At 46.8% G+C, this 27655-nt stretch overlaps 1 protein-coding gene and 1 pseudogene across 1 annotated transcript; one reads left to right on the forward strand and one right to left on the reverse strand.

Moving 5' to 3' along the window:
* Positions 1-6514: 6514 nt before the first annotated feature.
* On the reverse strand, positions 6515-7369 carry LOC132668350 (large ribosomal subunit protein uL10 pseudogene; annotated as a pseudogene).
* An 11908-nt stretch (positions 7370-19277) lies between these two features.
* On the forward strand, positions 19278-24940 carry ISL2 (ISL LIM homeobox 2). The gene is made up of 6 exons (XM_060617308.2): positions 19278-19398; positions 20271-20460; positions 20741-21003; positions 22784-23067; positions 23650-23817; positions 24221-24940. The coding sequence occupies exons 1-6, from the start codon at positions 19341-19343 to the stop codon at positions 24335-24337; spliced, it is 1080 nt and encodes a 359-aa protein (XP_060473291.1). The 5' UTR covers positions 19278-19340; the 3' UTR covers positions 24338-24940.
* Positions 24941-27655: the final 2715 nt, after the last annotated feature.

A 27655-nucleotide genomic window follows, 5' to 3' on the forward strand; every position in this document is an offset into this window, starting at 1 on the left:
TAGTACAATTGCTGGGTCGTAGGGTAGTTCTATGTTTAGTTTTTTGAGGAACCTCCATATTGTTTTCCAGAGTGGCTGCACCAGCTTGCATTCCCATGAACAGTGCAAAAGAGATCCTCTTTCTCCGCGTCCTCACCAACATCTGTTGTTGCCTGAGTCGTTAATGTGAGCCATTCTGACAGGTGTGAGGTGGTATCTCATTATGGTTTTGATTTGTATTTCCCTGATGATGAGTGAAGTTGAGCATTTTTTTCATGTGTCAGTTGGCCATCTGGATGTCTTCTTTGGAGAAGTGTCTATTCATGTCTTTTGTCCATTTCTTCACTGGATTATTTGTTTTTTGGCTGTTGAGTTTGATAAGTTCTTTGTAGATTTTGGATACTAACCCTTTATCTGATGTGTCGTTTGCAATATCTTCTCCCATTCTGTTGGTTGCCTTTTAGTTTTGCTGATTGTTTCCTTCACTGTGCAGAAGCTTTTTATCTTGATGAGGTCCCAGTAGTTCATTTTTGCTTTTGTTTCCCTTGCCTCTGGAGACTTGTTGAGTAGGAAGTTGCTGCGGGCAAGATCAAAGAGGTTTTTGCCTGCTTTCTCCTCAAGGATTTTGATGGCTTCCTGTCTTACATTTAGGTCTTTCAACCATTTTGAGTTTATTTTTTTGTATGGTGTAAGAAAGTGGTCCAGGTTCATTCTTCTGCATGTTGCTGTCCAGTTTTCCCAGCACCACTTGCTGAAGAGACTGTCTTGAATCCATTGGATATTCTTTCCTGCTTTGTCAAAGATTAGTTGGCCATACATTTGTGGGTCCATTTCTGGTTTCTCTATTCTGTTCCATTGATCTGAGTGTCTGTTCTTGGGCCAGTATCATACTGTCTTGAGGATCACAGCTTTGTAGTATAGCTTGAAGTCTGGGATTGTGATGCCTCCTTTGGTTTTCTTTTTCAAGATCGTTTTGGCTATTCAGGGTCTTTTCTGGTGACATACAAATTTTAAGATTATTTGTTCTAGCTTTGTGAAGAATGCTGGTGTTATTTTGATAGGGATTGAATTGAATATGTAGATTGCTTTGGGTAGTATCGACATTTTAACAATATTTGTTCTTCCTATCCAGGCGCATGGAATCTTTTTCCATTTTTTTGTGTCTTCAATTTCTTTCATAAGCTCTCTATCGTTTTCAGCATTTAGGTTTTTCACCTCTTTGGTTAGATTTATTCCTAGGTATTTTATGGTTTTTTGTGCAACCGTAAATGGGATCGATTCCTTGATTTCTCTTTCTGTGACTTCATTGTTGGTGTATAGGAATGCAACCGATTCCTGTGTGTTGATTTTATATCCTGCAACTTTGCTGAATTCATGAATCAGTTCTAGCAGTTTTTTGGTGGAATCTTGTGGGTTTTCCATATAGAGTATCATGTCATCTGTGAAGAGTGCAAGTTTGACCTCCTCCTGGCTGATTTGGATGCCTTTTATTTCTTTGTGTTGTCTGATTGCAGAGGCTAAGACTTCCAATACTATGTTGAATAATAGTGGTGAGAGTGGACATCACTGTCTTGTTCCTGACTTGGGGGGAAAGCTCTCAGTTTTTCCACATTGAGGATGATATTAGCATTGGGTCGTTCATATGTGGCTTTTATGATCTCAAGGTATGATCCTTCTATCCCTACTTTCTTGAGGGTTTTTATCAAGAAAGGATGCTGTATTTTGTCAAATGCTTTCTCTGTATCTCTTGAGAGGATCATATGGTTCTTGATCTTTCTTTTATTGATGTGACGAATCACATTAACTGTTTTGTGGATATTGAACCAGCCCTGCATCCCAGGTATAAATCCCACTTGGTCATGGTGAATAATTTTTTTAATGTATCGTTGGATCCGCTTGGTTAGTATCTTGTTGAGGATTTTTGCATCCATGTTCATCAGGGAAATTGGTCTATAGTTCTCTTTTTTAGTGGAGTCTCTAGTTTTGGAATCAAGGTAATGCTGTCTTCATAGAAAGAGTTTGGAAGTTTTCCTTCCATTTCTATATTTTGGAACAGCTTCAAGAGAATAGGTGTTAACTCTTCCTTAAATGTTTGGTAGAATTCCCCTGGAAAGCCATCTGGCCCTGGACTCTTGTTTTTTGGGAGATTTTTGATTATTGATTTGATTTCCTTAGTGGTTATAGGTCTGTTCAAATTTTCTATTTCTTCCTGTTTCAGTTTTGGTAGTGTATATGTTTCTAGGAATTTGTCCCTTTCTTCCAGATTGCCCATTTTGTTGGCATATAATTGCTCATAATATTCTCTTATTATTGCTTTTATTTCTGCTGTGTTGGTTGTGATCTCTTCTCTTTCATTCTTGATTTTATTTATTTGGGTCCTTTCCTTTTTTCTTTTTGATCAAATTGGCTAGTGGTTTATCAGTTTTGTTAATTCTTTCAAAGAACCAGCTTCTGGTTTCATTGATCTGTTCTGTTTTTTCGGTTTCGATAGCATTAATTTCTACTCTAATCTTTATTATTTCTTGTCTTCTGGTGGTTTTGGGTTTTACTTGCTGTTCTTTTTCCAGCTCTTTAAGGTGTAAGGTTAGGTTTTGTATCTGAGATCTTTTTTCCTTCTTTAGGAAGACCTGGATTGCTATATCCTTTCCTCTTATGACTGCCTTTGCTGCGTCCCAGAGGTTTTGGGTTGTGGTGTTAGCATTTTCATTGGCTTCCATATACTTCTAAATTTCCTCTTTAACTTCTTTGTTAGCCCATTCATTCTTCAGTAGGATGTTCTTCAGTCTCCAAGTATTTGTTACCTTTCCAAATTTTTTCTTGTGGTTGATTTCGAGGTTCATAGCATTGTGGTCTGAACATATGCACGGTATGATCTCGATCTTTTTGTACTTGCTCAGGGCTGATTTGTGTCCCAGGGTGTGGTCTATTCTGGAGAACGTTCCATGTGCAGTGGAGAAGAATGTATATCCTGCTGCTTTAGGATGAAATGTTCTGAATATATCTGTTAAGTCCATCTGGTCCAGTGTGTCATTCAAAGCCATTGTTTCCTTGTTGATTTTTTGATTAGATGATTTGTCCATTGCTGTGAGTGGGGTGTTGAAGTCTCTTACTGTTATGGTATTACTATCGATGAGTTTCTTTATGTTTGTGATTTATTGATTTATATATTTGGGTTCTCCCACATTTGGCACATAAATGTTTATAATTGTTAGGTCTTCTTGGTGGATACACCCCATGATTATGATATAATGCCCTTCTGCATCTCCTGATACGGTCTTTTTTGAAGTCTAGATTGTCTGATATAAGTGTGGCTACTCCAGCTTGCTTTTGTTGACCATTAGCATGATAGATGGTTCTCCATCCCCTTATTTTCAATCTGAAGGTGTCTTTAGGTCTAAAGTGGGTCTCTTGTAAACAGCATATAGATGGATCTTGTTTTCTTATCCATTCTGTTACCCTAGGTCTTTTCATTGGACCATTGAGTCCACTGACATTTAGAATGAGTACTGAAAGATATGAATTTATTGCCATTGTGATGCTTGCAGAGTTGGAGTTTCTGGTGGTGTTCTCTGGTCCTTTCTAATCTTTGTTGCTTTTGATATATATATATATATATATTTTTTTTTTTTAATCTTTTCTCCCCTCAGAGAGTCCCCCTTAACATTTCTGGCAGGGCTGGTTTAGTGGTCACAAACTCCTTTAATTTTTGTTTGGGAAACTTTTTATCTCTCCTATTTTGAATGACAGCCTTTCTGGATAAAGAATTCTTGGCTGAATATTTTTCTGATTTAACACACTGAATATATCCTGCTACTCCTTTCTGGCCTGCCAAGTTTCTGTGGATAGGTCTGCTGCAAACCTGATCTGTCTTCCCTTGTAGGTTAAGGACCTTCCCTTGCTGCTTTCATGATTCTCTCCTTGCCGAGTATTTTGTGAATTTGACTATGATATGCCTTACTGATGGTCGGTTTTTGTTGAATCTAATGGGAGTCTTCTGTGCTTCTTGGATTTTGATATCTGTGACTTTCCCCAGGTTAGGAAAGTTTTCTGTTCTGATTTGCTCACATAAACCTTCTACCCCTACTTCTCTCTCTTCCTCTTCTGGCACCCCTATGATTCTGAGGTTGTTCCTTTTTAATGAGTCACTGATTTCTCTAATTCTTAAATCATGCTCTTTTGCCTTAATCTCCCTCCTTTTTTCTGCTTGGTTATTCTCCATAAGTTTGTCCTCTATATCACTGATTCTCTGTTCTGCCTCATCCATCCTTGCTGCCGCAGCATCCATTCGTGATTGCACCTCAGTTATAGCCTTTTTTATTTCATCCTGACTAGTTTTTACTTCCTTTATCTCTGCAGAAAGGGATTCTAATCTATTTTTGACTCCAGCTAGTATTCTTAATTTTTTCTTTTTAACGTTTATTTATTTTTGAGACAGAGAGAGACAGAGCATGAATGGGGGAGGGTCAGAGAGAGGGAGACACAGAATCTGAAACAGGCTCCGGGCTCTGAGCTGTCAGCACAGGGGCCCGATGCGGGGCTCAAACTCAAGGACCGCGAGATCGTGACCTGAGCCGAAGTCGGCGCTCAACTGACTGAGCCACCCAGGCGCCCCTCCAGCTAGTATTCTTATTATTGTGATTCTAAATTCTGGTTCAGACATCTTGCTTGTATGTGTGTCGGTTAAGTCCCTGGCTGTCATTTCTTCGTGCTCTTTCTTTTGGGATGAATTCCTTTGTTTTGTCATTTTTGAAGGGAGAAAAAGAATTAATGAGGTAGAAAACTTAAAATTAAAAAATATTTAAATTAAAAAATATTAAAATTTAAAAATTAAACACACACACACACACAAATCTAATAAATGTTGCTAGATCCTAGGTGTGTTTTGGTCTGGGTGTTGAAAGTGGTTTGACAGATTAGAGAAAAAAAGGTGGGGGGAGAAAAAAAGGAAATCATTTGAGAATTTGAAAAAATGAATATACTGAAGTAGACTAAAATGAGATGATGGGAGTAAAATAGAATTTGAAAAACTATACACAAAAGTAAAGAATATAGTAGAAAAAAATTAAAGAAAAATATTTTTAATAAAAATTAAAAATAAAAATGAATTTTTTCTTTTTCTGTATTCAAGTAAAAGCAAAGAAACAAAAAAGAGAAAAAAGATTTAAAAAAGAAAAAAGAAAATCGTTTGAAAATTTGAAAAAATGAATACACTGTAGTAGACTAAAATAAAATGATGGAAGTAAAATAGAATTTGAAAAAATTTACATAAAAGCAAAAAATATAGTAAAAAATTAAAGAAAAATATTTTTAATAGAAATTGAAAGTAAAAATGAAGTTTTTCTCTTTCTTCATTCAAGAAAAAGAAAAGAAACAAAAGAGAAAAAAAGAAAAAGAAAAAAGGAAATAGTTTGAAAATTTGAAAAGGTGAATACACTGAAGTAGATTAAAATAAAATGATGGAACTAAAACAGAATTTGAAAAAATTTACACAAAAGTAAAAATATAGTAATAAAAATTAAAGAAAAATATTTTTAATAAAAATTGAAAATAAAAATGAATTTTTTCTCTTTCTGCTGAATTCTGTGGTTCAGGTTGTGCAGATTGTTGTGTTAACCCTCCAATCAGTTTTTTAGGTGTGTAAGATGGTTTAGTGTTGGTCTGGCTGTATTTCATGGACGCAAGACACACAAAAAGCTTCCATGCTGTTCCACCATCTTGGCTCCTCCCCATGCTTTGATCTGCTTTTCATTCATTATTCATGTGGTGGGTACACTTTAAGGTAATCCCCAAAGATCTAAACCCTGTATAATCCCCTCCCCCTTGAATGGCTGTAACTTTTTTCTAACAACTATAGCAAAAATGAAAGGATTTTGCAGATGTAAGTGAAGTTCTAATCAGTTGACTTTGTGTTCATCAAAAGTAGGTGGGCCTTACTCAATTAGGTGAACCCTTTAAAAGGGCCGCCTGAAGATGGAGACTCAACAGATTCTCTCTTGATCTCATTCTCTTGCTCTCTTGCTTAGTCTCTCTCTCTCTCTCTTGTTGTGCTACTGACTTTGAAGAAGCAAGCTATCATGAAGTAAAGTTGCAAGTAAATGAATTCTACCACCAGTCTGGGAGCCTGGAAGCATATCCTTCCCTATGTGTGGCACAGCCCAGCCAACACATTCATTTCAGTCTTGTAAGACCCCAAGCAGAGAACCTAGTTAAGCCATGCCCAGAATTTTGAGTTATGGAAACAGGGATATAATAAATGGGTGTTATTTTAAGCTACTGAATTTGTACTGAGACAATAATTTTTCCATGTATAATTGATTATGATTTTTTCTTCTTTGTAGCCCATTTTTTTGTTAGCATTCTTGTTTTGAAGAATGACTTAATTACTTCAGTCATCAATACATTAAGGCTTTCTCTGTAAGGGTACCATCCCACTTGTCATAAATAATAAACATTCATTGCATTTTTTGGTAAGAGAAGTAAACATTTAGGTTCTTGTTTCACAAACAAAGTTGGCTCAATTGGTTGTTTTGGGTGATCAGTCAAAGAGACAGAATCCCAGATCTTCATTGGATTCTTCTTACTCTTCTGTTGCTTCAACTTTGGCTGGGGCTGTGGCCACAGGGGCAGCAGCCACAAATGCAGATGGATTAACCAAGAAGGCCTCGACATTTTCAGCAAGTGGGAAGGTATAATCAGTCTCCATAGACAAAGCCAGGACCCATTTGCATCCACTGATGATAGAATGGGGCGCTGATGCAACAGTTGGGTAACCTATCTATAGACATATGCTGGTAACATTGAGGACAACCTCCAGGAAGCGGGAATGCAGAGTTTCCTCTGTGATGTCAAACACTTCAAAGGTTGCCATTGTCAAACACCTGCTGGATGATCTGCCCAAAGGAGAAGGGGGAGATTTTCAGCATATTCAGCAGTGTGGCTTTGCTGGATCCCACCTTGTGTCCAGTCTTAATCAGCTGCATTTTAGTGGTGCTCTGGGAGATTTTAGTGGTGATGCCTAAAGCCTGAAAGAAGGAGGTCTTCTCGGGCCATGGCACCAGCATGGGTGGCAGCTGGCACCTTACTGGTCAGCAGAACGTCCTGTTCTCAGTGAGGTCCTCCTTGGTGACACAAAACCCATAATCCCCCCAGATATGAGGCAACAGTTTCTCCTAGAGCTGGGTTGTTCTCCAGATGCCCTCGGATGGCCTTGCACATCACAGTGTTCTTGCCCATCAGCACCACAGCCTGCCCATTGAGGGATATGCGGATCTGCTGCATTGCTTGGAATCTATGTTGTCTGCTCCCACAATGAAGCATTTTGGATGGTCTTAAGTTGGGTTATCTTAAGGAAGTAGTTGGACTTTCAGGTCACTCTGTCTTCCTTGGGCATCATGGTGGTTCATCAGGGATTTCTATGCAGGGTTTAAAGACCATGTCACCCTTGTGAGGATGCCTGGAAAGAACAACAATCATTGCAGTATTATGTGGTCAAATCCATTGGTCTTTCCCACCTGGACTCTACCTTTGTTGTGCCACTAGGAAGGCCCATCCTCATCCCAAGGTTACAGGAAGAGTCACATATATTTTAGTCTAGTATCTTTGTGTTTTTGCCATTACATTTAAATTTTTAATCCATCTGAAGAAGGTTCTGGTAAATGATGTGGTGCAGAGAGGTCTGACTTAATTTTTTTCAAATGTACCAATAATATATACTGAAAATTGTTTGCCTTTCTCCTGAATCATATCAAACCAAAAGTTTGATTTTGGTCTTTTCAATACGTTATATTAAATCTGCCTGCTATCTCTGAGGCACCTAGGTGGCTCAGTAGGTTAAGCGTCTGACTTCAGCTCAGGTCATGATCTCCCCACTCGTGGGTTTGAGTCCCATTGTCAGCCTCTGTGCTAACAGCTCAGAGCCTGGAGCCTGCTTCAGATTCTGTGTCTCCCTCTCTCTCTGCCCCTCTCCTACTCATGCTCTGTCCTTTTCTCTCAAAAATAAGTAAACATTAATTTTTTTTAATCTGCCAAGTTCTGCTTTAATATAAAACTGTTTTCATTATTAGAACTTTATAATGGATTTGAATATCTAGTAGGGAGAAACACCCCTCGTTTCTCTTCTTTTATAAACTTTCCTCACTATTCTCACACACTTCTTTTTTCATTTTATCTTTAGAATTATTATGTCAAATTCCATTGGCAATTTAATTATATTTGTGGCATGCCAAATTACATTTATAGATTTATACATTTATAGATTAATTGGAGCAAAATTAACATCATATAAATAATGGTATACTGGACCATATTTTGGTACTCTATGTGTTTTGGTTTTTTGGTTTTTTTTTCCACCTGGCCCTAGTCAAGAAAGTTTTCTTCACATAGACTTTTTACATTTCCTGTTGACTTAGCACCAGGGTTTTAAACATTTGCATGTAAAATATATTAATTGTAGGGGTGCCTGGGTGGCTCAGTTGGTTAAGCGTCTGACTCTTGATTCCAGCTCAGGTCATGACCTCGGGGTCATGAAATCTAACCCCACATCGGGCTCCATGCTGGGTGTGGAGCCTGCTTAAGATTCTCTCTCCTTCAAAAGACCTCTCTGACCTCAGCCATAGCAATCTCTTACTCGACACATCCCCAAAGGCAAGGGAATTAAAAGCAAAAGTGAATTACTGGGACCTTATGAAGATAAAAAGCTTCTGCACAGCAAAGGAAACAACCAACAAAACTAAAAGGCAACCAACGGAATGGGAAAAGATATTTGCAAATGACATATCGGACAAAGGGCTAGTATCCAAAATCTATAAAGAGCTCACCAAACTCCACACCCGAAAAACAAATAACCCAGTGAAGAAATGGGCAGAAAACATGAATAGACACTTCTCTAAAGAAGACATCCGGATGGCCAACAGGCACATGAAAAGATGTTCAACGTCGCTCCTTATCAGGGAAATACAAATCAAAACCACACTCAGATATCACCTCACGCCAGTCAGAGTGGCCAAAATGAACAAATCAGGAGACTATAGATGCTGGAGAGGATGTGGAGAAACGGGAACCCTCTTGCACTGTTGGTGGGAATGCAAATTGGTGCAGCCGCTCTGGAAAGCAGTGTGGAGGTTCCTCAGAAAATTAAAAATAGACCTACCCTATGAGCCAGCAATAGCACTGCTAGGAATTTATCCAAGGGATACAGGAGTACTGATGCATAGGGGCACTTGTACCCCAATGTTTATAGCAGCACTCTCAACAATAGCCAAATTATGGAAAGAGCCTAAATGTCCATCAACTGATGAATGGATAAAGAAATTGTGGTTTATATACACAATGGAATACTACGTGGCAATTAGAAAGAATGAAATATGGCCTTTTGTAGCAACGTGGATGGAACTGGAGAGTGTGATGCTAAGTGAAATAAGCCATACAGAGAAAGACAGATACCATATGGCTTCACTCTTATGTGGATCCTGAGAAACGTAACAGAAACCCATGGGGGAGGGGAAGAAAAAAAAAAAAAAGAGGTTAGAGTGGGAGAGAGCCAAAGCATAAGAGACTGTTAAAAACTGAGAACAAACTGAGGGTTGATGGGGGGTGGGAGGGAGGGTAGGGTAGGTGATGGGTATTGAGGAGGGCACCTTTTGGGATGAGCACTGGGTGTTGTATGGAAACCAATTTGACAATAAATTTCATATATTAAAAAAAAAAAAGATTCTCTCTCCTTCATTCTCTACCCCTCTCTCAAAAAAATTAATTGTAGTATATTTTTATAATTGTTTATTGCTAGGTTATAGGAAAGATATTTATTTACTTAATTATGCAACCATAAGTTAGCAAAAGTTTGGTGAAAATCATTGAAAGCATTCTATAAGAATCAATTGGCTATATGGAATTTACAGTACAGCGTATTGCATATTTTATTATTATTTGTAAATTCTTTGCTATACTTCTTTGTATAAATAAATTTATAATACTCATATATGTATATGTACAAGTTCTTTCCTAGAGAGCCAGTTTTTTTAAATATTTATTTATTTTTGGGAGTGCACAGGCAGGAGAGGGGCACAGAGAGTGGGGACAGAGGCTGTCTGCTGACAGGCTGATAGCAGAAAGCCCTATGTGGGACTTGAACTAATGAACTGAGAGATCATGACCTGAGCCAAACTTGGACACTCAACTGAGTGAGCCACCCAGGTGCTCCTAGAGAGCCAGTTCTGCTTAACCATTTATCAGCACACCAGTGGTGGTGTGTATGTGCCTGTACTAGTTAGTCTAAGCCAACAAAGGAGTCTGACTCTTTATCAGTTATTGGATCAGGAATAGGCATATCTAAGCCAGTTTGGGTCAAACAGAAAATGGGTTTTCTGGGAGATTCTAAAAAGAAGCTTCCTTGACCTTTGGTGAGAGCCCCAGAAAGCCAGCTTCTCCTGCTGGTCACAGACAAGGAGGTATATGGTCCCAGGTATTTTGGCAGCCATTCTGTGACCATAAGAACTATCCCTAGGATGGAGCTGAGTCTCTTGACACTAGAGCAGGGAAACAGAAAAAAACCTGCTGATGACACCTTTGAAGCCCTGGGTCATCCAACTGTACAGTCTGCCCTACCTCTGTGCTTGTTGTTTGAGCCTGCTCATTTCCTGTTTATGGTATTACTTTTAACTGGGCTTTCTATTAGCCCAAAGCACCCTGCTGATACACGAGGAATGAAGGAGATGAATAAAGTACCATCCATAGCACATAGTAACTGTTCAATAAATAATAGTATCTCCCCTTCCCTCCACCCAGACCATCCTTCCTTGTACCCAGTGTTCATGTGCATGCCAGCTTTTGCCCCCAGCACTTTCCCTCCTCACTCACAGGCTACAGTGGAAGCTTTCTCTCCTTTACAGACCCAGCTCAAATCCCACCACTTTCATGAAACTTGCCTAGTTCAGAAGGAATTCTGCTTTATGCTCAGCTTGAATGAGCCTCACATACTGCTTTCTGTGGATGCTTGTGCTTTCCCGAGTCTGGGTCTCTCTTCTCAGCTACAGCAAAATCCTTTTGGGCCAAGACCATTCTGTATGCAACAGTTGGCCTCCTCTATAGTCTGGTTCAACCTCTGGTTCCTTGTAATGTTCAGTCAGTACTTGATGATGAGCCTACTGGCCTATAATCTTTTCTCTCCCTTGCTTTTTACAAGCTATGGGCTTCAGGATTCAGCTGAATGAGATTCCTACAATAGCAAGAGGAATGTTATTTTGTTTTGAAGGTCTTTACAAGTATAAGGCATGTCTAAAGTGGCTATAAATAATTTATATTGCCCATAACTCAAGCTGATCAAAATAGACCTCATCACCGTGATGCGGCAAAATCTGGTACAAGCTGCTTTGCTGCTGCCTCCAAACCAATTACACATTTGGAGCAGATGAAAATCTGACTGGATTCCCTCCTGAATCGGATTAATGCCCCATCCACAATCACATTAATCACAATCTGTCCATGATTAGACATCAGATAATCCCATTGGACAAGAGGTGACAACCCAGATTCTATTATCTCATTTTTTATCTATTTTTGGAATTTGCTGGTAACTCTAGCCTTCAGAAGATGTTTTCCAGTGAAAGAGGATCCTATCTGTGTTCTTTTGAAAAATCGTTGCTGGATGGGCTTTGACAATAGCCAAATATTTGGTGTCATTTATAATTCCTAGTTTATTTTAAGGTGACAAAGAGACAAAATAGGACATAAGTCTGTGGTCTTTGAAAAGTCTGTGGTCTGAGAAAAAAACACATGTATTTAGCGTCTTATGAATGTGTGTTGGAGAGAATAAAAGACATCCTTCAAAACCTTTAAAGGTTATGACAATAGCTTTGTGAAGAGGCATCCTCACATTTGAGGGCATACAATAAATGATTATTCATTTGTTTTAGTATCATAAAAGGCGAGCATCTATGATTGGTAAGGGGGCTGGAAGTGGGTCCCAAAGTCTGCAAAACCTAAACACCCACATCTATGCAGTGGGAGGAGCCTATTACAATATTCAGTTTTCCTCCTGGGGAAATAAAATGAAAAATAGGCATCACTAGAGTTCCAGTCAAGCAGATAGCTGACACTTCCTCTAATTTGAATCTAGAAATACTGCTAAAGGAAAATGCTAGGACCACATGAGTCAGGGCAAATATGATTCTATGCCTACATTCGTTGACTTCAGGGCACTGGCCCAGAATAGCACAGCAGAAAAAACGTGAAGTCTACTCCCACCCCAGGAAGATACAATTCGCAATATAGGATTGTTCCCTATGATGCTGGTCTGGATCTGAACCCAGATATATTTTTTCAATATCTTTAGCAAGTAAGTTATAAGGCAGTGATATTCTTTTCCACTTTCCTCAGGATTACATATAGAGATCCTTCCCGTTGCCCCATGTAAATGGTTGAGATTGATTGGTCACTATCCACCCCTCTTCCAAATCAGGCTTTCTCCTAGCCTGTCTGTTTCTAAGGAGAGAGAGGGGCTGGCCCAAAGTCCACAAGCACATCTTCTTCCTTCACCTCCTCCCACACCTTCCTGACTTGTGTCCCATTTATTTCCTGCCTTGCTTGATTCATCCATGTGTTCATCTTTCCACAGAACAGCTATGTTCATGCCATTTCCCCATCTGAATCTCTTCACACTACATCAGGATCACAGTTCTCCTTCGCCGAAAGAATGCCATCAGAATTCCTCAGCCTGGCATTTGAGGCTTCCTGCAGTCTAACCCAAACTTCTCTTTCAGTCTTTTGTCATCTGTCTCCTCTGTGACAGCCCAGCTACCTGGACCTGCTGTGGATGGTGTGCGCCACTGCCCACATCATTCCTGACTCCAGGTTCACATTTCCCCCAAAATGCACATGACTTACACACCTCCTTCCTCTCTCTGCAAAACCGTTCCCTCTTCCTTTCTCCTTTTTGGTCTGGAAGAATCATACTCGTCCTACAGGGCTCAGATGAGATGCCATGGGCTCCAGGAAGACTTTCCAACCATTCTATTCTAGGTCCCTCCTTTGTGTTCCTGTTATAGTCTAGGTCACGGTGCTGACCCCTAGTCAAAGGTAAACAAAGCCGGACACTAGGTACAGTGGCAAGGACTGATTTTAGTCAGAAATATAGTATAGTAACAGGGCAGAGTCCCATGTGCACTGAACTCAACTTTGACTTGTACAGAGGTGACTGGCTGTTTTAAAGGGAGAATGAGGGAATAGGGAGGGGAGGGGACGGGGGTTCAGGAGAGTCAGAGAAGTGAAAAAGTACAAAAAGCAGGAAGTAGGGGTTGGTTCAGGAGAAACCCATGTGGGTTTCCTAACTGCTTATCCAAGGTAGGTTCTTCCCTCCCAAAGAGGCTGGGAGACAAAGGTCCTATCTTCAGATGTTGACAGAAACAAACAGTAAATTCTCTTGACAGCCTTGAGTTTTCTTAGGAAGGCATTTAGGGAGTGTGTGTGTGGGGGGCCGGTAGGGTGGTCCTGTGGATATAACCTTGAGCTGTCAGAAACCATGTCAGTGTTTTGTTCAAGGTGGAGACCTAGTCGAAAAAGGGCTCAGAGGAGCCCACCTGGAGTTTGGTCAAAGGAGAGACTCTTTGTCACTTACCATTATCTTCCTCTCTTTTCTACCTGTTATCTGTTTCAGTGAAGCACACCCTGTCCATCCAGGGCCCCAGCCTGAAGCCTGGCCCATTTGCAAAAGGCTGGCCTCACTGCAAAACCACCATCTGATCCTGCTTTGGTGAATCTATTTCCCTTTGGAGTTCAGTCTCTCCCTCTTTCCTTCCCTTCTTTTCTTTCTCATTTTACCCACTACCTGGATCTCAGTAAGGGAAGGGATTCGCTCTAAGTGACTAGAAGGGAGGCCCCATGAGGATGTGGGCCGGCGGAAGACAGGAACACCAGTGTGCTGGGCCAGACTGCTCAGAAGCACTCCCAGGCCATGCCAAGGTGGCGAGGGTTCCCCCTTCTGGAAAGATAGGAAATATGCAACTTTTCCCCAAACTGCCAAGCACAACTCCTTCCCCTGGCCTTCTCCCTGAAAATCTAGAGCTGGTGGTTCTCCCTGCAGCTGCCTTCAGGGTGTGATTTGGAAAGAAACAAAGCTCCCTTATGTTTTTAAAAAGGGTTCATTTTTCTCATCCTTCTATAATTATCTTATTGATCTCCCAAGGAAAAGAGTGATATAGACCATGGTTTTCTTAATACAGAATGACTTTGACACATGTCCACTGTCCCATCTGGGGCAGACTCAAAAGCACAAGTTTATAACTAGTCTCATGGACTAGCAAGGGCATGGGTTTGAGTCTCAGTACCACCTCTTACTAGTTGTTTTTAACATGTGACAGTTATTGGTTTATTCATTTCTGAGCTGCTGAAAGATGACTATAAAACCTACCTCAATGCCTTAGAGGCAGGATTGGCTTCATGGACAACCTGGGTGTTAAATGATATGGTCTGCAATAACTTAGCCCAGGACTCAGCCTGCCGCAAGTGCTCAGTGGGCGTCAGGGAAGAGAGAAAGGGTTCAAGAGAAGGGAGGGGCCCAGCAGTGCCATTGGGTGGCTGTTTGCTCAAAGGAAGTCAGTGGGAGGCAGGTGATAGAGCCTCAGATGAGAGCACAGGTTTGCCTGTCCGGAGGCCTAGAGTCTTGTCAAGTTTCTTCCTTTTCTCAGGTCTTAGTTGCTTTCTCTGAAGCTTGGTGCCCAACTCCACACCAAAGCTGAGTTCTCAGAACTGGATGGTGGATGATGATGTGAATGCTGAGGCCTCTTTTTCCTGTTCTACACAACATCTCCAACTGCCTTGGGAGAAAAGTAGAGGCCTACGGCCATGGCAGGGCCAGGTGGGCTGGTCCTCAGATGGGCAAGGGTAGAACCCCATCCCCAGGGATGCTAGCAGGAAGAGCCCTGGCTTCCAGCTCCATCTCTGTCACTCACATGCTGGGTGCAAGGTCTCTGGGCTTCGGTTTCCTTCCTGATACTCATGGTAGAGATTAATGCCCTTTTCACTGGCATCAACTTTCTTTGTGTTGGGTGGGCATCATTCCTGTGGCATCCCCTTTGTGAATGATCAGGAAGCAAGATGGTGTAATGATTCCATAAGCAGGATCTGGAGGCAGAGAGGCTGGTTCAAAGGCTCCACCAGCTTTGTAACCTGGGACAAATTACTTAACCTCTCCAAGCCTCAGTTTCCTCATCTGTGAAGTAGGGATAATTTAAACAATAGTAACTTCTTTCTAGAAATGTGAGTATAAGGGCAGCCATGTGTGTGAAGGGGGCCCCAAGCAAGAGGCCGATATGATAGCTATTATGATGCTGCTGTTGAAGATGTAGGTTATACCCAGTATTCCTCCCCATGTGTGTGATTCCATGGAAACAAGGAGACAAAACATCTTTGTGCAGATGAGGGTCTCTTGAGTGGGTAAGATCTGGAAGGCAGTTAGTGGGGAAGGAAGTCCAGTATGTGTGTGCATGTGTGTGCACATATGTGTGCATGTGCATGCATGCATGTGTGTATGTGTGTGCATGTGTGGGCATGCGTGTGTGCATGTGTGTGTCCATATATACATGCACATGTGCACATGTGTTCGTGCGTGTGTGTGTGTGTGTGTGTGTGTGTGCATGTGGGGGAGCTGTCTGGGCGCCCCAAGCAGGATCTGTCCTTTCATGGACAGGCAGGGAGAGGATGACCACCTTCTCTGGTGGTCTGTTTCTTCTCTGTCAAACACAGACCTGGAAGAGAGAGGCTCTAAAGGCTCTTCCAGCTTTCCAGTGCTAGACTGTAGAAGAAAAGGAAGAAAAGGAAGGATGGGAGGACTGACTAAGCAAAACTGTAAAATAATAAAAGTGGGTTTTTTGCCAGCTGGCCTGCTTTGGTGACCCACCTCCCAACCCTGGGGCCTTGTGCTTTCCTGCTCCTTCTCTCAGGTCTCCTTCCCAGGGAAAGAGCCACTATCACTGTAGTGTGAATGACCACCTGTTATTCTGTTCTTTCTTAAGGATCTTTGCACAGTAAGCTGACCTTTTAGTGGAATTGTGAGCAGAGTTTTAGGCAGCAGTGATGGGGTGAGGAGATTTGGGGAGATGGAATTCAGGGGACTTCTCTGTGCTTCTGAAATCTTCCCAGGAGGAGGGTCACAGCTGGGGCTAGTTTTATGGGATAATGCAGAGCTACGGACCTCAAGCTGCTATTTCTACTAAGGGAAGACAGTGTTCCAGAGCCCAGCAAAGCAGGCATCCAGGTCTCCTGCTTGTGGTAGCCTGGGATGTGCAGAGTGTTGTGGCCCCTGCCTCCCCTAGAAGGGTACCCCGGGAGCTGCCAGGAGGCAGAAAACAAGGGCAGGGCCAGGTCAATGGTGCCCTGTGGCTGTGCCAGGGTAAGAGTTTTCTCTGTTTTCTCTTCTCCCACACTTGCGTTGGTCTCCCAGGGGTGGCTGTGACCTAGGAGACCCACATGGAGGGACCCTGAAACAGGTTGCTGGCTTTACAGCTCCAGAGAGGTGAAGGGGGTGAGTGGTAGAACCATACCTCTGTGGGTCTTCAGCGGCCACATTGAAAGAAGCAAGGGAGATGGAACCAGGCAGACCTGGCTTTGAATGTCAGCTCTGACTTACCCTGTGACTGGAAACAGTCATGTCTGCTCAGGAAGCCTCAGTTTCCTTGGGGATTGAATGAGTCTAATATTACCCACGTCATAACATGATCTGGTAGGCTCATAACAGGGGATTTGCACTTGGTAGGGTCTGAACAAATATTAATTCTTGACTTGGTTTCCTGGCATTCCAGGAGAGGTGACTATTTCTCCCCTCCCCCTAAGATGGCCTCAAAGATTGTTTTTTTCCAGGTGGTGATAAATTTCTCTTCTTGGCAGAAGAGGGTTAAAGTCCAGGCCTAAGATTCTGCTGGAGGCATCCTCTCCTGGTGGCCTTCAAACTTGAGTTATTGACTAGTCACTTGCTCCTGGCCAGATGCTGGAAACCAGGCGAGGCTTAGAGTGGCCTAAGGAGGAAGCTCATGCCCCAGGCACACAGCCTAGCTCACCAATATGCTCACCTCATGCCCCCATTTCAGGACCGCATACCCAGGTACACAGACATCACCTGTATGCAAACTACACTCAAGCCACACTTTTTGATTTTCCACCCCACAGCAGACACACAGAGCAAATGCACATTGAGATATACAAAGAAATCTTCAGATGATATACACACAGACATATTTAGACCTCCCCTCCACACACAGGCACTCATGCAGGAAAGACACAGCATACACAGAGGCTCCCAACACAAAGATATAACCATAATGATAATTATCACAGTTAACACGTATTGCACACTTAGTATACGTCAAGTGTCATTCTAAGCCTTTTCCAGAGAATCGTTTAATTCTTACAATAGTAGAGATAGCTACTATTTTATTCCCCATTTTACACATGAGGAAACTGAGGGACAGAGAAGTAAAATAAGATGCATTAGGTCACAGAGTAGCCTGGTGAGGATACAAGCGCAGATTGCCCTTCCCCTGGCTCCTCAACGCCATTTATTTACAAAAACATATTCAAACGCATCATTCTCCTCATCCCCGACCTGCTCCGTACACACCCAGGGTGAGCGCCCTTTGTGGGAGCTAGTAGCCAAAGACGCAAGAAATGGCTTGTCAGCAGAGCGATCGAACCTTCTGTGCGGAAGAACCAGACTGGTGACAAGATGTTTCAAAGGTAGTGGCGGTGATCGAAAGCCTTGCGGGACGACGGGACTGCCGGCGTGAAGCACTAGACACAGCTCGGGGGCGGCGGGTGGGCGCTCTCTGGCTGTGCGTGGACCATTGTCAAGTAGCGAGTTTGGTGTGTATGGAGGGCCTAGCCCGAACTCTCCTCAAAGTCTCTCCCTGCACCCTTGGCTGCACCCCTTTCCCAGAGAGCAACCGAGAGCTTGAGGCCAAACAGACTTAGATTTTTAGTAGAAAGGCCGCAGCGCTCGACCGCACCCTCAGGCCGACCCGCCCGCGGGCACCAGGGCCAGGGTCTGACATTTTACCCCAAGGCGCGCACCAAGTTCTTGGTACACCTTTTAAAGGGAAAACAACAGCCACCATGGTTAGATATATGTTATTTATAATTCATGGGCCAGTCTTTGAACCCTTTCAAACAAAACCCACAGCGATTTCTTTGAAAGAAAGAAATGCTTGGATTCTGCTCCAAAGTCTTGGGTTTTCTAAGGACCGACAAACCAGTGCACAGATAGTAAATTACCCCGCGCGCTACATTTGTTTCTGATTATTTGCGTTGCAGTTGGTTTATGAAATCAAACAGAAGAGCTTATAAAAATCGCTTATTTGGGAAGTAGGACATACATTCGACCCCAGCATTGTTCCTAGAAGGAGCTGTGCTATTCGGGTGGGGAAAAGATGAGGGGAGTCCGTGTTAAATTACCCCCCCTCCCTTACACACACACACCCCGCCAAACCTCCAAATGCAAGTCAAGGCTCGAATCAGGATCCGACAAGCGTCTTCGAATTCTGCGTTCTGGCGCTACCCATCTAATGCTCCAACTTGGAGAAGTTTTCCACAGGCGGGCGGATGGGGGAAGTCTAAAAAGAGTTTATCCAAACGCCAGTGGTCGTTCCCTAACTTCTCTCTCTAGCTTGTACCCTGAGGACAAAGGCGCACGAGAGGAGAAAGGTGATCGGCTGGACGGTGATGGTTATGTCCAAACAGACCTCCCTTTCCCCTAGCTCTCGTTCCAAAAGAGTGGATTTTTTAATTTTTTTATTTGTGAAAGTAGGGAGCATTTAAAGGAAAGGCCTCCCCCCCCCCCCCCGTCCCCACCCCCTCCCCAGGTATCCATCACCCCGCTCGGGCACGCCTGCGGAGACTGCCCGGCAAATCCATGAGGAAGCTCAGAGCTGCGGTGGCCGCGGAGCCAGCTCGGCGGTGACGCAAGGTCCAGCAGGGATAGCACGATAGGGGGCCGGAGAGAGGATCCTTGTAGATTTCGGACGAGGGGGCTGCGCTCCATTGTTCACTCCGGGCCAATCAGGGTTTGTCCATTTCCTTGCAGCCAATCCCCCGTCACCCTCGCCTTCCACCCAAGCCACCCCGCCCTACAGCCCCCAGGTCCCCATTACTTCCCCCGCATCCCCCGAGGTTCTGGGGAAGCTTCATGACGCCACAGGTCCCGCCCCCAGCTCCGGCCCCGGGCGAGTGCGTGCTGACGTCATGCTGCGTGCGGGCCGGTGCGGAATCGCTCCTTCAACTCAGCGGGGCAGGAGGAGTTAGTTACCAAAGAGCCGAGGCAGGGCGCGCGACCCTCGTCCTTCTGCCCCTGCCCGCACACTTTGCGCACATCTCTTTTCTGCATGGTGGATATTATTTTTCATTATCCTTTTCTGGGTGCTATGGGGGATCATTCCAAGAGTAAGTCTTTCTCTCTGTATGTGGGTGTGTATGTGTATGTGTGTAATATGCATTATTTCTAATGCAGAAGAATGTTTAGCGGATTCTACAAGTGGCTTCTATTTGACAGGACACTGGGAGAGAAAAAAAAAAAAAAAAAACCAAAACGAATGCATTTCTCCTGCAGGCCACTTGTCCTTTGGAATCCTGTTGTTTTAATTTACAATTAAACATTCTTTCTCAATGTTAGGCTGCTAGGCTGACCTCAGGTTGTGAAATCTGCTTCTGTTTTGCGCTAGGGCAACTAGGTTTGACTGGGGAATATGGGCTCTTTTGCTTGCTTGCATGTCTTTTTTGGCCTTTCCAAGAAGGCAGATTTCTCTAGCTTGATATGGGATATTTAAGAAATATCAGAGAGGATGAGAGGAGACTCCGATGAAAGCTGATGTGTCTGTGTTGGGATTGGAGGGAGTCGCTGTAAGAGGGAGTGTGTGGACGGAAATGCCGGAACATCACCGTTCAGTATTGATGCGGTGGCGTCCGCAGTGCTTAAATGTCTTTTTATTCTTTCTTCTCCCCTACGTATTAGCTTTTAGTTACAAGATATATCAATAAAATGACTGTGTCCAAATGAATGTAGTAGCGGAAAAAAAAAAATTGGGGGTGGAGAGGAGACAAAAAGCCTCCGCAAATTCAGAAGGTTTTGTTTTTTCGTTTCCAACTGTTTGGACGTTTAGAAAGCCCACTTCCTTCTTGTGGTCGCAATTCTTGAAAGGGAACGAGGGAGCGAGCGGGTTGGGTTGGGTTGGGTTGGGTTGGGGTTGGCGTGGCCGAGGCCCAGACCGGGTCCGGAGAGCCTGGCCTGACGCGGGTCCCGCGCCCTTCCCTGGCAGAGAAGCCCGGGACGGCCATGTGCGTGGGCTGCGGGAGTCAGATCCACGACCAGTTTATCCTGCGGGTGTCGCCCGACCTGGAGTGGCATGCCGCCTGCCTCAAGTGCGCCGAGTGCAGCCAGTACCTGGACGAGACGTGCACGTGCTTCGTGAGAGACGGGAAGACCTACTGCAAGCGGGACTATGTCAGGTGAGGCCGGCGAGAGCCAGGGCTCAGCTACCGCCTGCTGGGGCTGGGGCTGGGGGTGGCGGCTTGTCTACGCTCCCCAGCCTGGAGAGAAGGCCACTCCTACTCCGAACGTGTGCCGCCGTGAGCGTCTGGGCCTGCGAACTCCCCGAGGGTCGGTCCCCGCAAGCTCCCTGTGGGCCACAAAGCGTCCTGGGCCCGCGTGCCCGGAGCCGGTCGCAGACCGGGAGGCGAGGCGGGCCTCAGGCCCCTCGCTGACACAGACCGCGCCTTGGGCCCGCAGGCTGTTCGGCATCAAGTGCGCCAAGTGCCAGGTGGGCTTCAGCAGCAGCGATCTGGTGATGAGGGCGCGGGACAGCGTGTATCACATCGAGTGCTTCCGCTGCTCCGTGTGCAGCCGCCAGCTGCTGCCCGGCGACGAGTTCTCGCTGCGTGAGCACGAGCTGCTCTGCCGCGCCGACCACGGCCTCCTGCTGGAGCGCGCCGCGGCCGGCAGCCCGCGCAGCCCCGGCCCGCTCCCCGGCGCCCGCGGCCTGCATCTGCCAGGTAAGCCGCGCGCGGGGCCCGGCGCCCCCTGCGCTGTTGTGAGTGCACGTGCGAGTGTGTGTTACCGGAGTGCTTGTGCTCGGACGAAAAGTTGTCACTCGTGCGCGGTTCCGTTTGCCAGGATTGTGTGTTTCTGTGTGAGTGCAGATCTGTGGCTAGGAACACAGGAGAGTGTGGGGGGGGGGGGGAATCGTTTGTGGATCAACATGAACAAGGATTGTGTGTAGGAGTGTGTGAGCATGCGGGGAATTGTCGAAAATTGTGTTCTCCATGATCAGGAATATGTGGGACGGTCTGCCAGGAGTAGGAGCGTGAATGACAACAGAATCTTAGCGGTGCCTGTCTGGGAAACTTGTATGGGGAATTACAAGCACTATGTGTTACTGCCAGAGAGGAAAGCTAGGTTTGCCTGGGGGTATGTGTGTAAGGAATACATCTCCCATCCCAGAACTGGGCCTGGGCTCCGCCAACTAGCAGGCCAGCCGCGGCAACAAAGAGCCGGTGTCTGTATTTGTGTTTTGAGACCCAGTTTGATGAACAACTTTGGCAGAGTGCTTCTCCGTGGGGAGAGTGTGCTGGCACAGTGGACTTGGGGTCATAGAAAACATTTCAAGGGATGATGCCCTGGGTGCTAATCAGGAGCTTCCCAGAGATGGGGTCTGAGTGTGTGGTTAGTGGGCAGGATGGTGCCCCCAGGCTGGGCAGCCACAGACCTGAAGCACCAATCTCCAGATCTGGCTGAGCCTCTGGGTGCTCTGTGGTCTTGTACTGCTCCTCCCCTCTCTGGTCCTCTCTTGCCTCTCCTATAGAATGAGGAAATTGAGCTGGATGGACTATTTGTAAATATTTATTTAGACCTAGAAATGCCTGAAGGAGGATATAAATTGAAACAGTGCAGCATATATCCATGGGTGTGTGGACCTAGTTTGGATGGGGGTGTGAAACAGGATGAAGCTGGTGTTTAGTGCACCGGATTTCGGGTCTCAGAGGTACTCCCTTTTGTGTGTTACGGGTTTCAGGCTGCCGGCCGCGGGGGTCAGGCGCTATTTACCCGGGGTTGAGAGTTCCCAAAGCCAACCGAGAATGCTAGCCGCTGCGCTCCGGCCGGGAGGGTGAGCTGCGCCGGGCCAGGGAAGCTGGAGCCTTGAACGAGGAGACCCGAGAGCTGAGGCCGGAGAGCTGGCAGTGAAAAACGTTTGGTCCCTTGAGGACCGTCCGCACCCCAGGCTGGGTCTTCGCGGCCTTGTCCCAGTGGTCTCTGCACGAGGAGGAATGGCTCTCGCAGGCCCCCAAGAGCGGGAGACAAGCCCCCTAACCCCAAAGCTGCGCGGCGCTCTGGGCCCCTGTCGGTCCCCTTCCCCCTCAGAGTCCCGGGAGCTCCTCCTTCTTCTTCCTCTGAAACTCCGACTTCTTCCGGAGGGCCTCCTTCGTCCCGCAGGGCCCAAACGGGCATTCCTAGGGTCGGGTGAGTGGAGGAGGCACAGCCGGGAGCGGCCACCCGGCTCCCGCAGCCGGCGTAGCGCAGGACTCCCACGCCCTGATGGAGCTCCGGGGACAGCGCTGCGGGGCAGCCCGATCGGGGAACTAGGGAAGGGACGAAAATGCAGAGCTCCCTCGGGGTAGGGCGAACAATTGGAAAGGGAGACGAACAATAAAACGAAATCAACGCAATAGAAAAAAGAACGAAATAGGGCCTCGGAGGGCTCAGCCGCCGCAAGGTGGGGCACGGGGCAGGAGGGTGGCGGCCCCTCTCTCACGTCTTGTCCGCCTGTCCTCGCAGACCCCGCGTCGGGCCGGCAGCCCTCACTGCGCCCGCACGTGCACAAACAGACGGAGAAGACAACCCGCGTGCGGACGGTGCTCAACGAGAAGCAGCTGCACACTCTGCGGACGTGCTATGCCGCCAACCCGCGGCCCGACGCGCTCATGAAGGAGCAGCTGGTGGAGATGACGGGCCTGAGCCCACGGGTCATCCGCGTCTGGTTCCAGAACAAGCGCTGCAAAGACAAGAAGAAATCCATCCTCATGAAGCAGCTGCAGCAGCAGCAACACAACGACAAGACGGTGAGGGACCGTGCAGCGGAGGAGCGGGTCAGGTGGGGCCTCGAGTTCTCGCGGCAGCATCTGGGTGCCCTTTTCAGGGCGGGCTCTGGGGACATCCAGGGGCAACTGGACTCTCCAAAAGCGTTTGTTTGTGCGTTCAGAGAAAGGCTTACCTTGGGGATTAAGGCTCATTAATTATTGTACCTGATGTCGGGTCTCCTCCTTGTTCCAGCGGCAGACCTGAGCTGGCACAGCTCCGAGCCGCAGGAGGCATGGTTATGCATCTCCCGCTAGTCCCGGCGGGTTGTGTCCTCTTGGCATGGCTTGGTTTGAACACTTTTCCTCTTGAAAAATGGGAATACAGGCCTCAAATTCCTTTGTTCTGTTGGCTGCCAACGCTGAAGCTGGACTATGGTGGAGGTTCTGTGTCTGGGGCATCTTAACTGGGGAGGGAGGGCTCACCTGGGTCCGGTGGAATGTGCGTCTCCCCCAAAACCAGGACCCATATCTTGGGCCAATGCCTGGGGCCTCAGTGCCAAAGGCGGCGGGAGAGGTAAGGCTTAACTTGAGCGGCCCTCACCTCCACTTCCACTTGTCCCTCAGAGCCTCCAAGGACTGACCGGGACGCCCCTCGTGGCGGGCAGCCCCATCCGCCATGAGAGTGCTGTTCAGGGCAGCGCAGTGGAGGTGCAGACGTACCAGCCACCGTGGAAAGCCCTCAGCGAATTTGCCCTCCAGAGTGACTTGGACCAACCCGCCTTCCAGCAGCTGGTGAGGTCCTGCCCTACCCACCCGACCTCACTACTCCGAGGGGTGGGATTTGGCCGTTGGGCCGAGGTGGGAAGGGGGTACTTCCCAGGGGCCGGTCGTAGACAATGAGAGGGGACATACGTTGGGGGGGACTGCAACTGCACCTCTGCCCATACATAATTCGCTCTAAAGCAAGTCTCCCTGGATTAAAGCCCTCAAGAGGCAGGTAGAGGGATTAACCCAACTCCAGCTCTCGCCCTAATACCCTAGAGTGCGCTTGGGGACCTGGCCCACTTCCCCGAAGGGCTTGCTCCCAGCCGGTGGCTTGTCCCTAAGGGACACCCTCAACTCAGAGCACACGGTCTGGGGGCACCAGCTCTCGCATCTCTTCACCTGCCTTTTCCTGGTGTCTCTGCATCCCCAGGTCTCCTTCTCTGAGTCTGGCTCGCTAGGCAACTCCTCCGGCAGCGATGTGACCTCCCTGTCCTCGCAGCTCCCGGACACCCCCAACAGCATGGTGCCGAGTCCCGTGGAGACGTGAGGGGACCCCATCCTCGCCAGCCCGCGGACCTCGCATGCTCCCTGCATGAGACTCACCCATGCTCTGGCCATTCCAGCTCCGAAAACTCTCTCGCCTTTGTAATTATTATTATTGTTATTTAAAGAGAGAGGACAGAGAAGCAGTCAGGACAGCCCAAAGCGCCAGGATGCAACCTGCTTTCACCAGACCGGAGAGCCCTGATCCAAGAACTTTTATTTTTTCAAAACCAGAATTTGGGATTTACTAGAGTTAGCTCTGCCCTCTTCTCTTCCCTCGCTCCGCGTGGCTGCCGCCGCTCTGTCCGCACCCCCTACCCGCGGAGAACGCGCAGGGCCCATCTGGCGCCGGGCCACCCCCAGAACTCGCCCAGGCGGGCTCCAACCCCAAGCCGGTCCCGCGCTCCCAGGCAGCTTTGCCTGGGCTCTAAGCGGGGACAATCCAATGGAACAGACACTCAATCCCCAAAGCGCATGATTGCCGGAAAAAAGTAGAAACGAGACTTTCCTGAAAATGTTTTAAATTATCAGTCGACGGAGGACAGAGTGTGTGAGCCTTTGCCGAACAAAACGTAAGTTATTGTTATTTATTGTAAGAACAGCCAGTTCACAGTGGGATGGATATTTTGATCTTAATAAAAAATAATAACCCGATGCGATGCTGCTGCTGTGTGCTGTGGGCACAGCGGGAGGGCTGGACGAGCGCCGGTTGGGGCTCGGAGCTTGTTTCAACGAAACAGCGGCCGAGCAGAACCCGCCGCGGGTGCCCAGGGGTGGGCCCAGATGCTTGTGCCGGCGCCTCGCGCGCCGCTGCCCTCAGGGCTCCCGCGCGGCCGGGGGGCGGGCCCGGCGGGGATTGGGCGCTGTTGGGGGGGGGCGGGGCTGGGTCCGTGCGCCCCCCGGCGGCCCTGGCTGGCGCTTTAGAAAGCGCGGCTGCCCTCCCGGAAGTCGGCGCGTGCCCCTTGCTCCAGGCCACGCTCTGTCTGCATTGCCCACCACCCTTCCCCGGTCCCGGGCGTTTCGAGGCCGAGGTCCGCGGGGCAGTGGGGGAAACCTCGTTTGAGCGGGAAACCTGCGATGCTCGGTTAGCGGCAGTTCGGCGGACTCCAGCCTGCGGTCAGGCTCTCGAGGGCGTCTCGTACCCTCAGCTTTGCCTCTGCTCTTGGAGCAGAACCCAGTCCGGTGCACCCCCAAAGGCCGAGCCTCCACCCCTCGCTGCATTTTCGGCCGGTGCATTCGGGCCCTTCCGGCGCTTCTTTTCCGAACCCCCTGTCCAGGGCGCCTCGCACGCCTGCCACTCGGGCCATGCCGTCGACCAGAGAGCCCGCGGGCCCGTGGCGAACAAGGGGGCTGTGATGGCTCACCCTCGGCGCTGTCCCCAGAGTGGATGCGCGACGTGATCAATCTCGCTGCATTTATTAATTCCCCTGTCTAGACAGAGGAGAAGGCCGGGCGGCGGCTCCTTATCTTCGTTTGGCATCACCTGCAAGCGATACACTGAAGGAGCCACAACAAGCCCCCGCTAGGATCGTGGCTGCCCGGGAAAATAAGTCCACCCAGAACCAGTCTGGCGTGTCCTTGGTTTATTTTCTTTCCAGACCCGAAATGCAGGAGGCGGGGGATGGCCCGGGTGGGAGGGGGCTGGGAATGGCCCCTGGATATGCCGTGCCCAGGTCACTTGGTGTGACATTTCAAACCCCTGCGACTTGTTTTCTTGAAAACTGGCTTTAGTGATCGCAGGAAATAACCGAGAGATACTGAATCTCCAGCAGGCCCCCGGGCAAGCACAAAAAACAGGAGGCTCAGGTTTTACCCTTAACAAATATTTAACCCTTTGGCAGCCTGGGACAGTTCTTTTCCTCTGACCAGGCCTCACTTGGTGGACTCAGGAAACTGCCACCCTACCAGTCAATCCACTACTCTTGAAGAATCTCTGGCATTGGGTTTCCGTTTTCTCGTCCCTCGAGATAAATGACCCCAAGCATATCCTTCTTTGTCCAGGATTTGTTTTGAAAGAGCGATGCCGTGAATAGGGGATATCTCAGGTAGAGTCTGGTAAGGGAAAATGTGTCTGAGCGGCAGCTGTGGTCTCTGGATAGAAGAGTAGGTGCCTTCTGTTAAAACTGTGGGCTGCTTGGATGGCCAGAGGCCACTGTAGGTTTTTCAGCAGAGCTGAGGGCAGGATTCCGTCACCTCCCCCTCCCCCATTAGAAATGGAAAACTGGAAGACTAGCTGTCAATTATTGAAAGAAAATGGGAGGTGGGAAACTCAAGCCAAATTTATATTTTGCTTCCTCAAAGTCAAGGTGATGCTAGCACAAAATTTGAAGAGAACATTCCCTTTCTTTGGGATTTAGGAAATGGTGCTGCAGACTTAAGAGATAAGGGAGGAGATACATAGGGTTAATGAGGACCAGCTTTACCTCTCAAGTGCCTAGAAACGGTTTTAATAATCAGGGTTAGATTCTTTGAGGCTTTGCTCCCTTAAGTTAGACCATTCCTTCCCAAACAGAAATATAGATATTTTCTCTTACCTACTGGCTGGCCATTGGATAGCAGGCTAAACTTCCAAGAAATCTTACTTTGGAAAACTTTTGATTAATCCAGAATATTAGGTTTTGTCACTTTAAAAACAGAAGTAACAGGTTCTTGAGTAAAGAATTTCATTAATGTTTGTTGTTAATTAGCTCTGAATTTTTGCTTTTGAAAGACTGCAGGAGTTTTTTAATTTTTAAAAATTTATTTATTTTGAGAGAGAGAGACAGCACGAGTGGGGGAGGGGCAGCAAGAGAGGGAGAGAGAGAATCCCAAGCAGGCTCTGCCAGCTCCCAATGCAGGGCTCTCAGGGCTCGAATCCACAAACCGTGAGATCATGACCTGAGCTGAAACCAAGAGTCAGATGCTTAACCAACTGAGCCACCCAGGCGCCCTGAAAGACTGCAAATGCTACAAACGGAAACATCTGCCTAAGTACAGTAAACTCTTATTATCCATAGATCAAAAATCTAATTCTCCTTTTTGCTATTCGGTGAGTGTGTCAGATTTTGAATATTGGGAAATTACCCAGATAAAAGTGATTACCATTTATTAGGATGCCTGAATCTATATGTATTACTATGTAAAATATTATAAACTCTTCTGTAGTTTGTTGCTGGCCACCCAAAAAGGTGCATCATTTCCACGGAAAAGCTTTGACTTTGAAGCCTTATTACAATGGTCTCTGGTGTGGTGTCAGATCTATGGTTGGTTACATTAATAAATATCAGTTTTAGTGGTTCCCAGGTCATCTTTAAACATGCTCAGTAATACAGTTGGGATTTCC

This window comes from Panthera onca, chromosome B3 (assembly GCF_046562875.1).
Source record: "Panthera onca isolate mPanOnc1 chromosome B3, mPanOnc1 haplotype 2, whole genome shotgun sequence".
Lineage (NCBI taxonomy): Eukaryota > Metazoa > Chordata > Mammalia > Carnivora > Felidae > Panthera > Panthera onca.

Excerpts from the sequence above, each read along its gene's own strand:
- ISL2 (XM_060617308.2), top strand. The coding sequence starts at position 19,341 with ATGGTGGATATTATTTTTCATTATCCTTTTCTGGGTGCTATGGGGGAT. Across the intron at positions 21,004-22,783 it reads CCGCGGCCTGCATCTGCCAG|ACCCCGCGTCGGGCCGGCAG; the intron begins GTAAGCCGCGCG and ends CTGTCCTCGCAG. Across the intron at positions 23,068-23,649 it reads AGCAACACAACGACAAGACG|AGCCTCCAAGGACTGACCGG; the intron begins GTGAGGGACCGT and ends CTTGTCCCTCAG.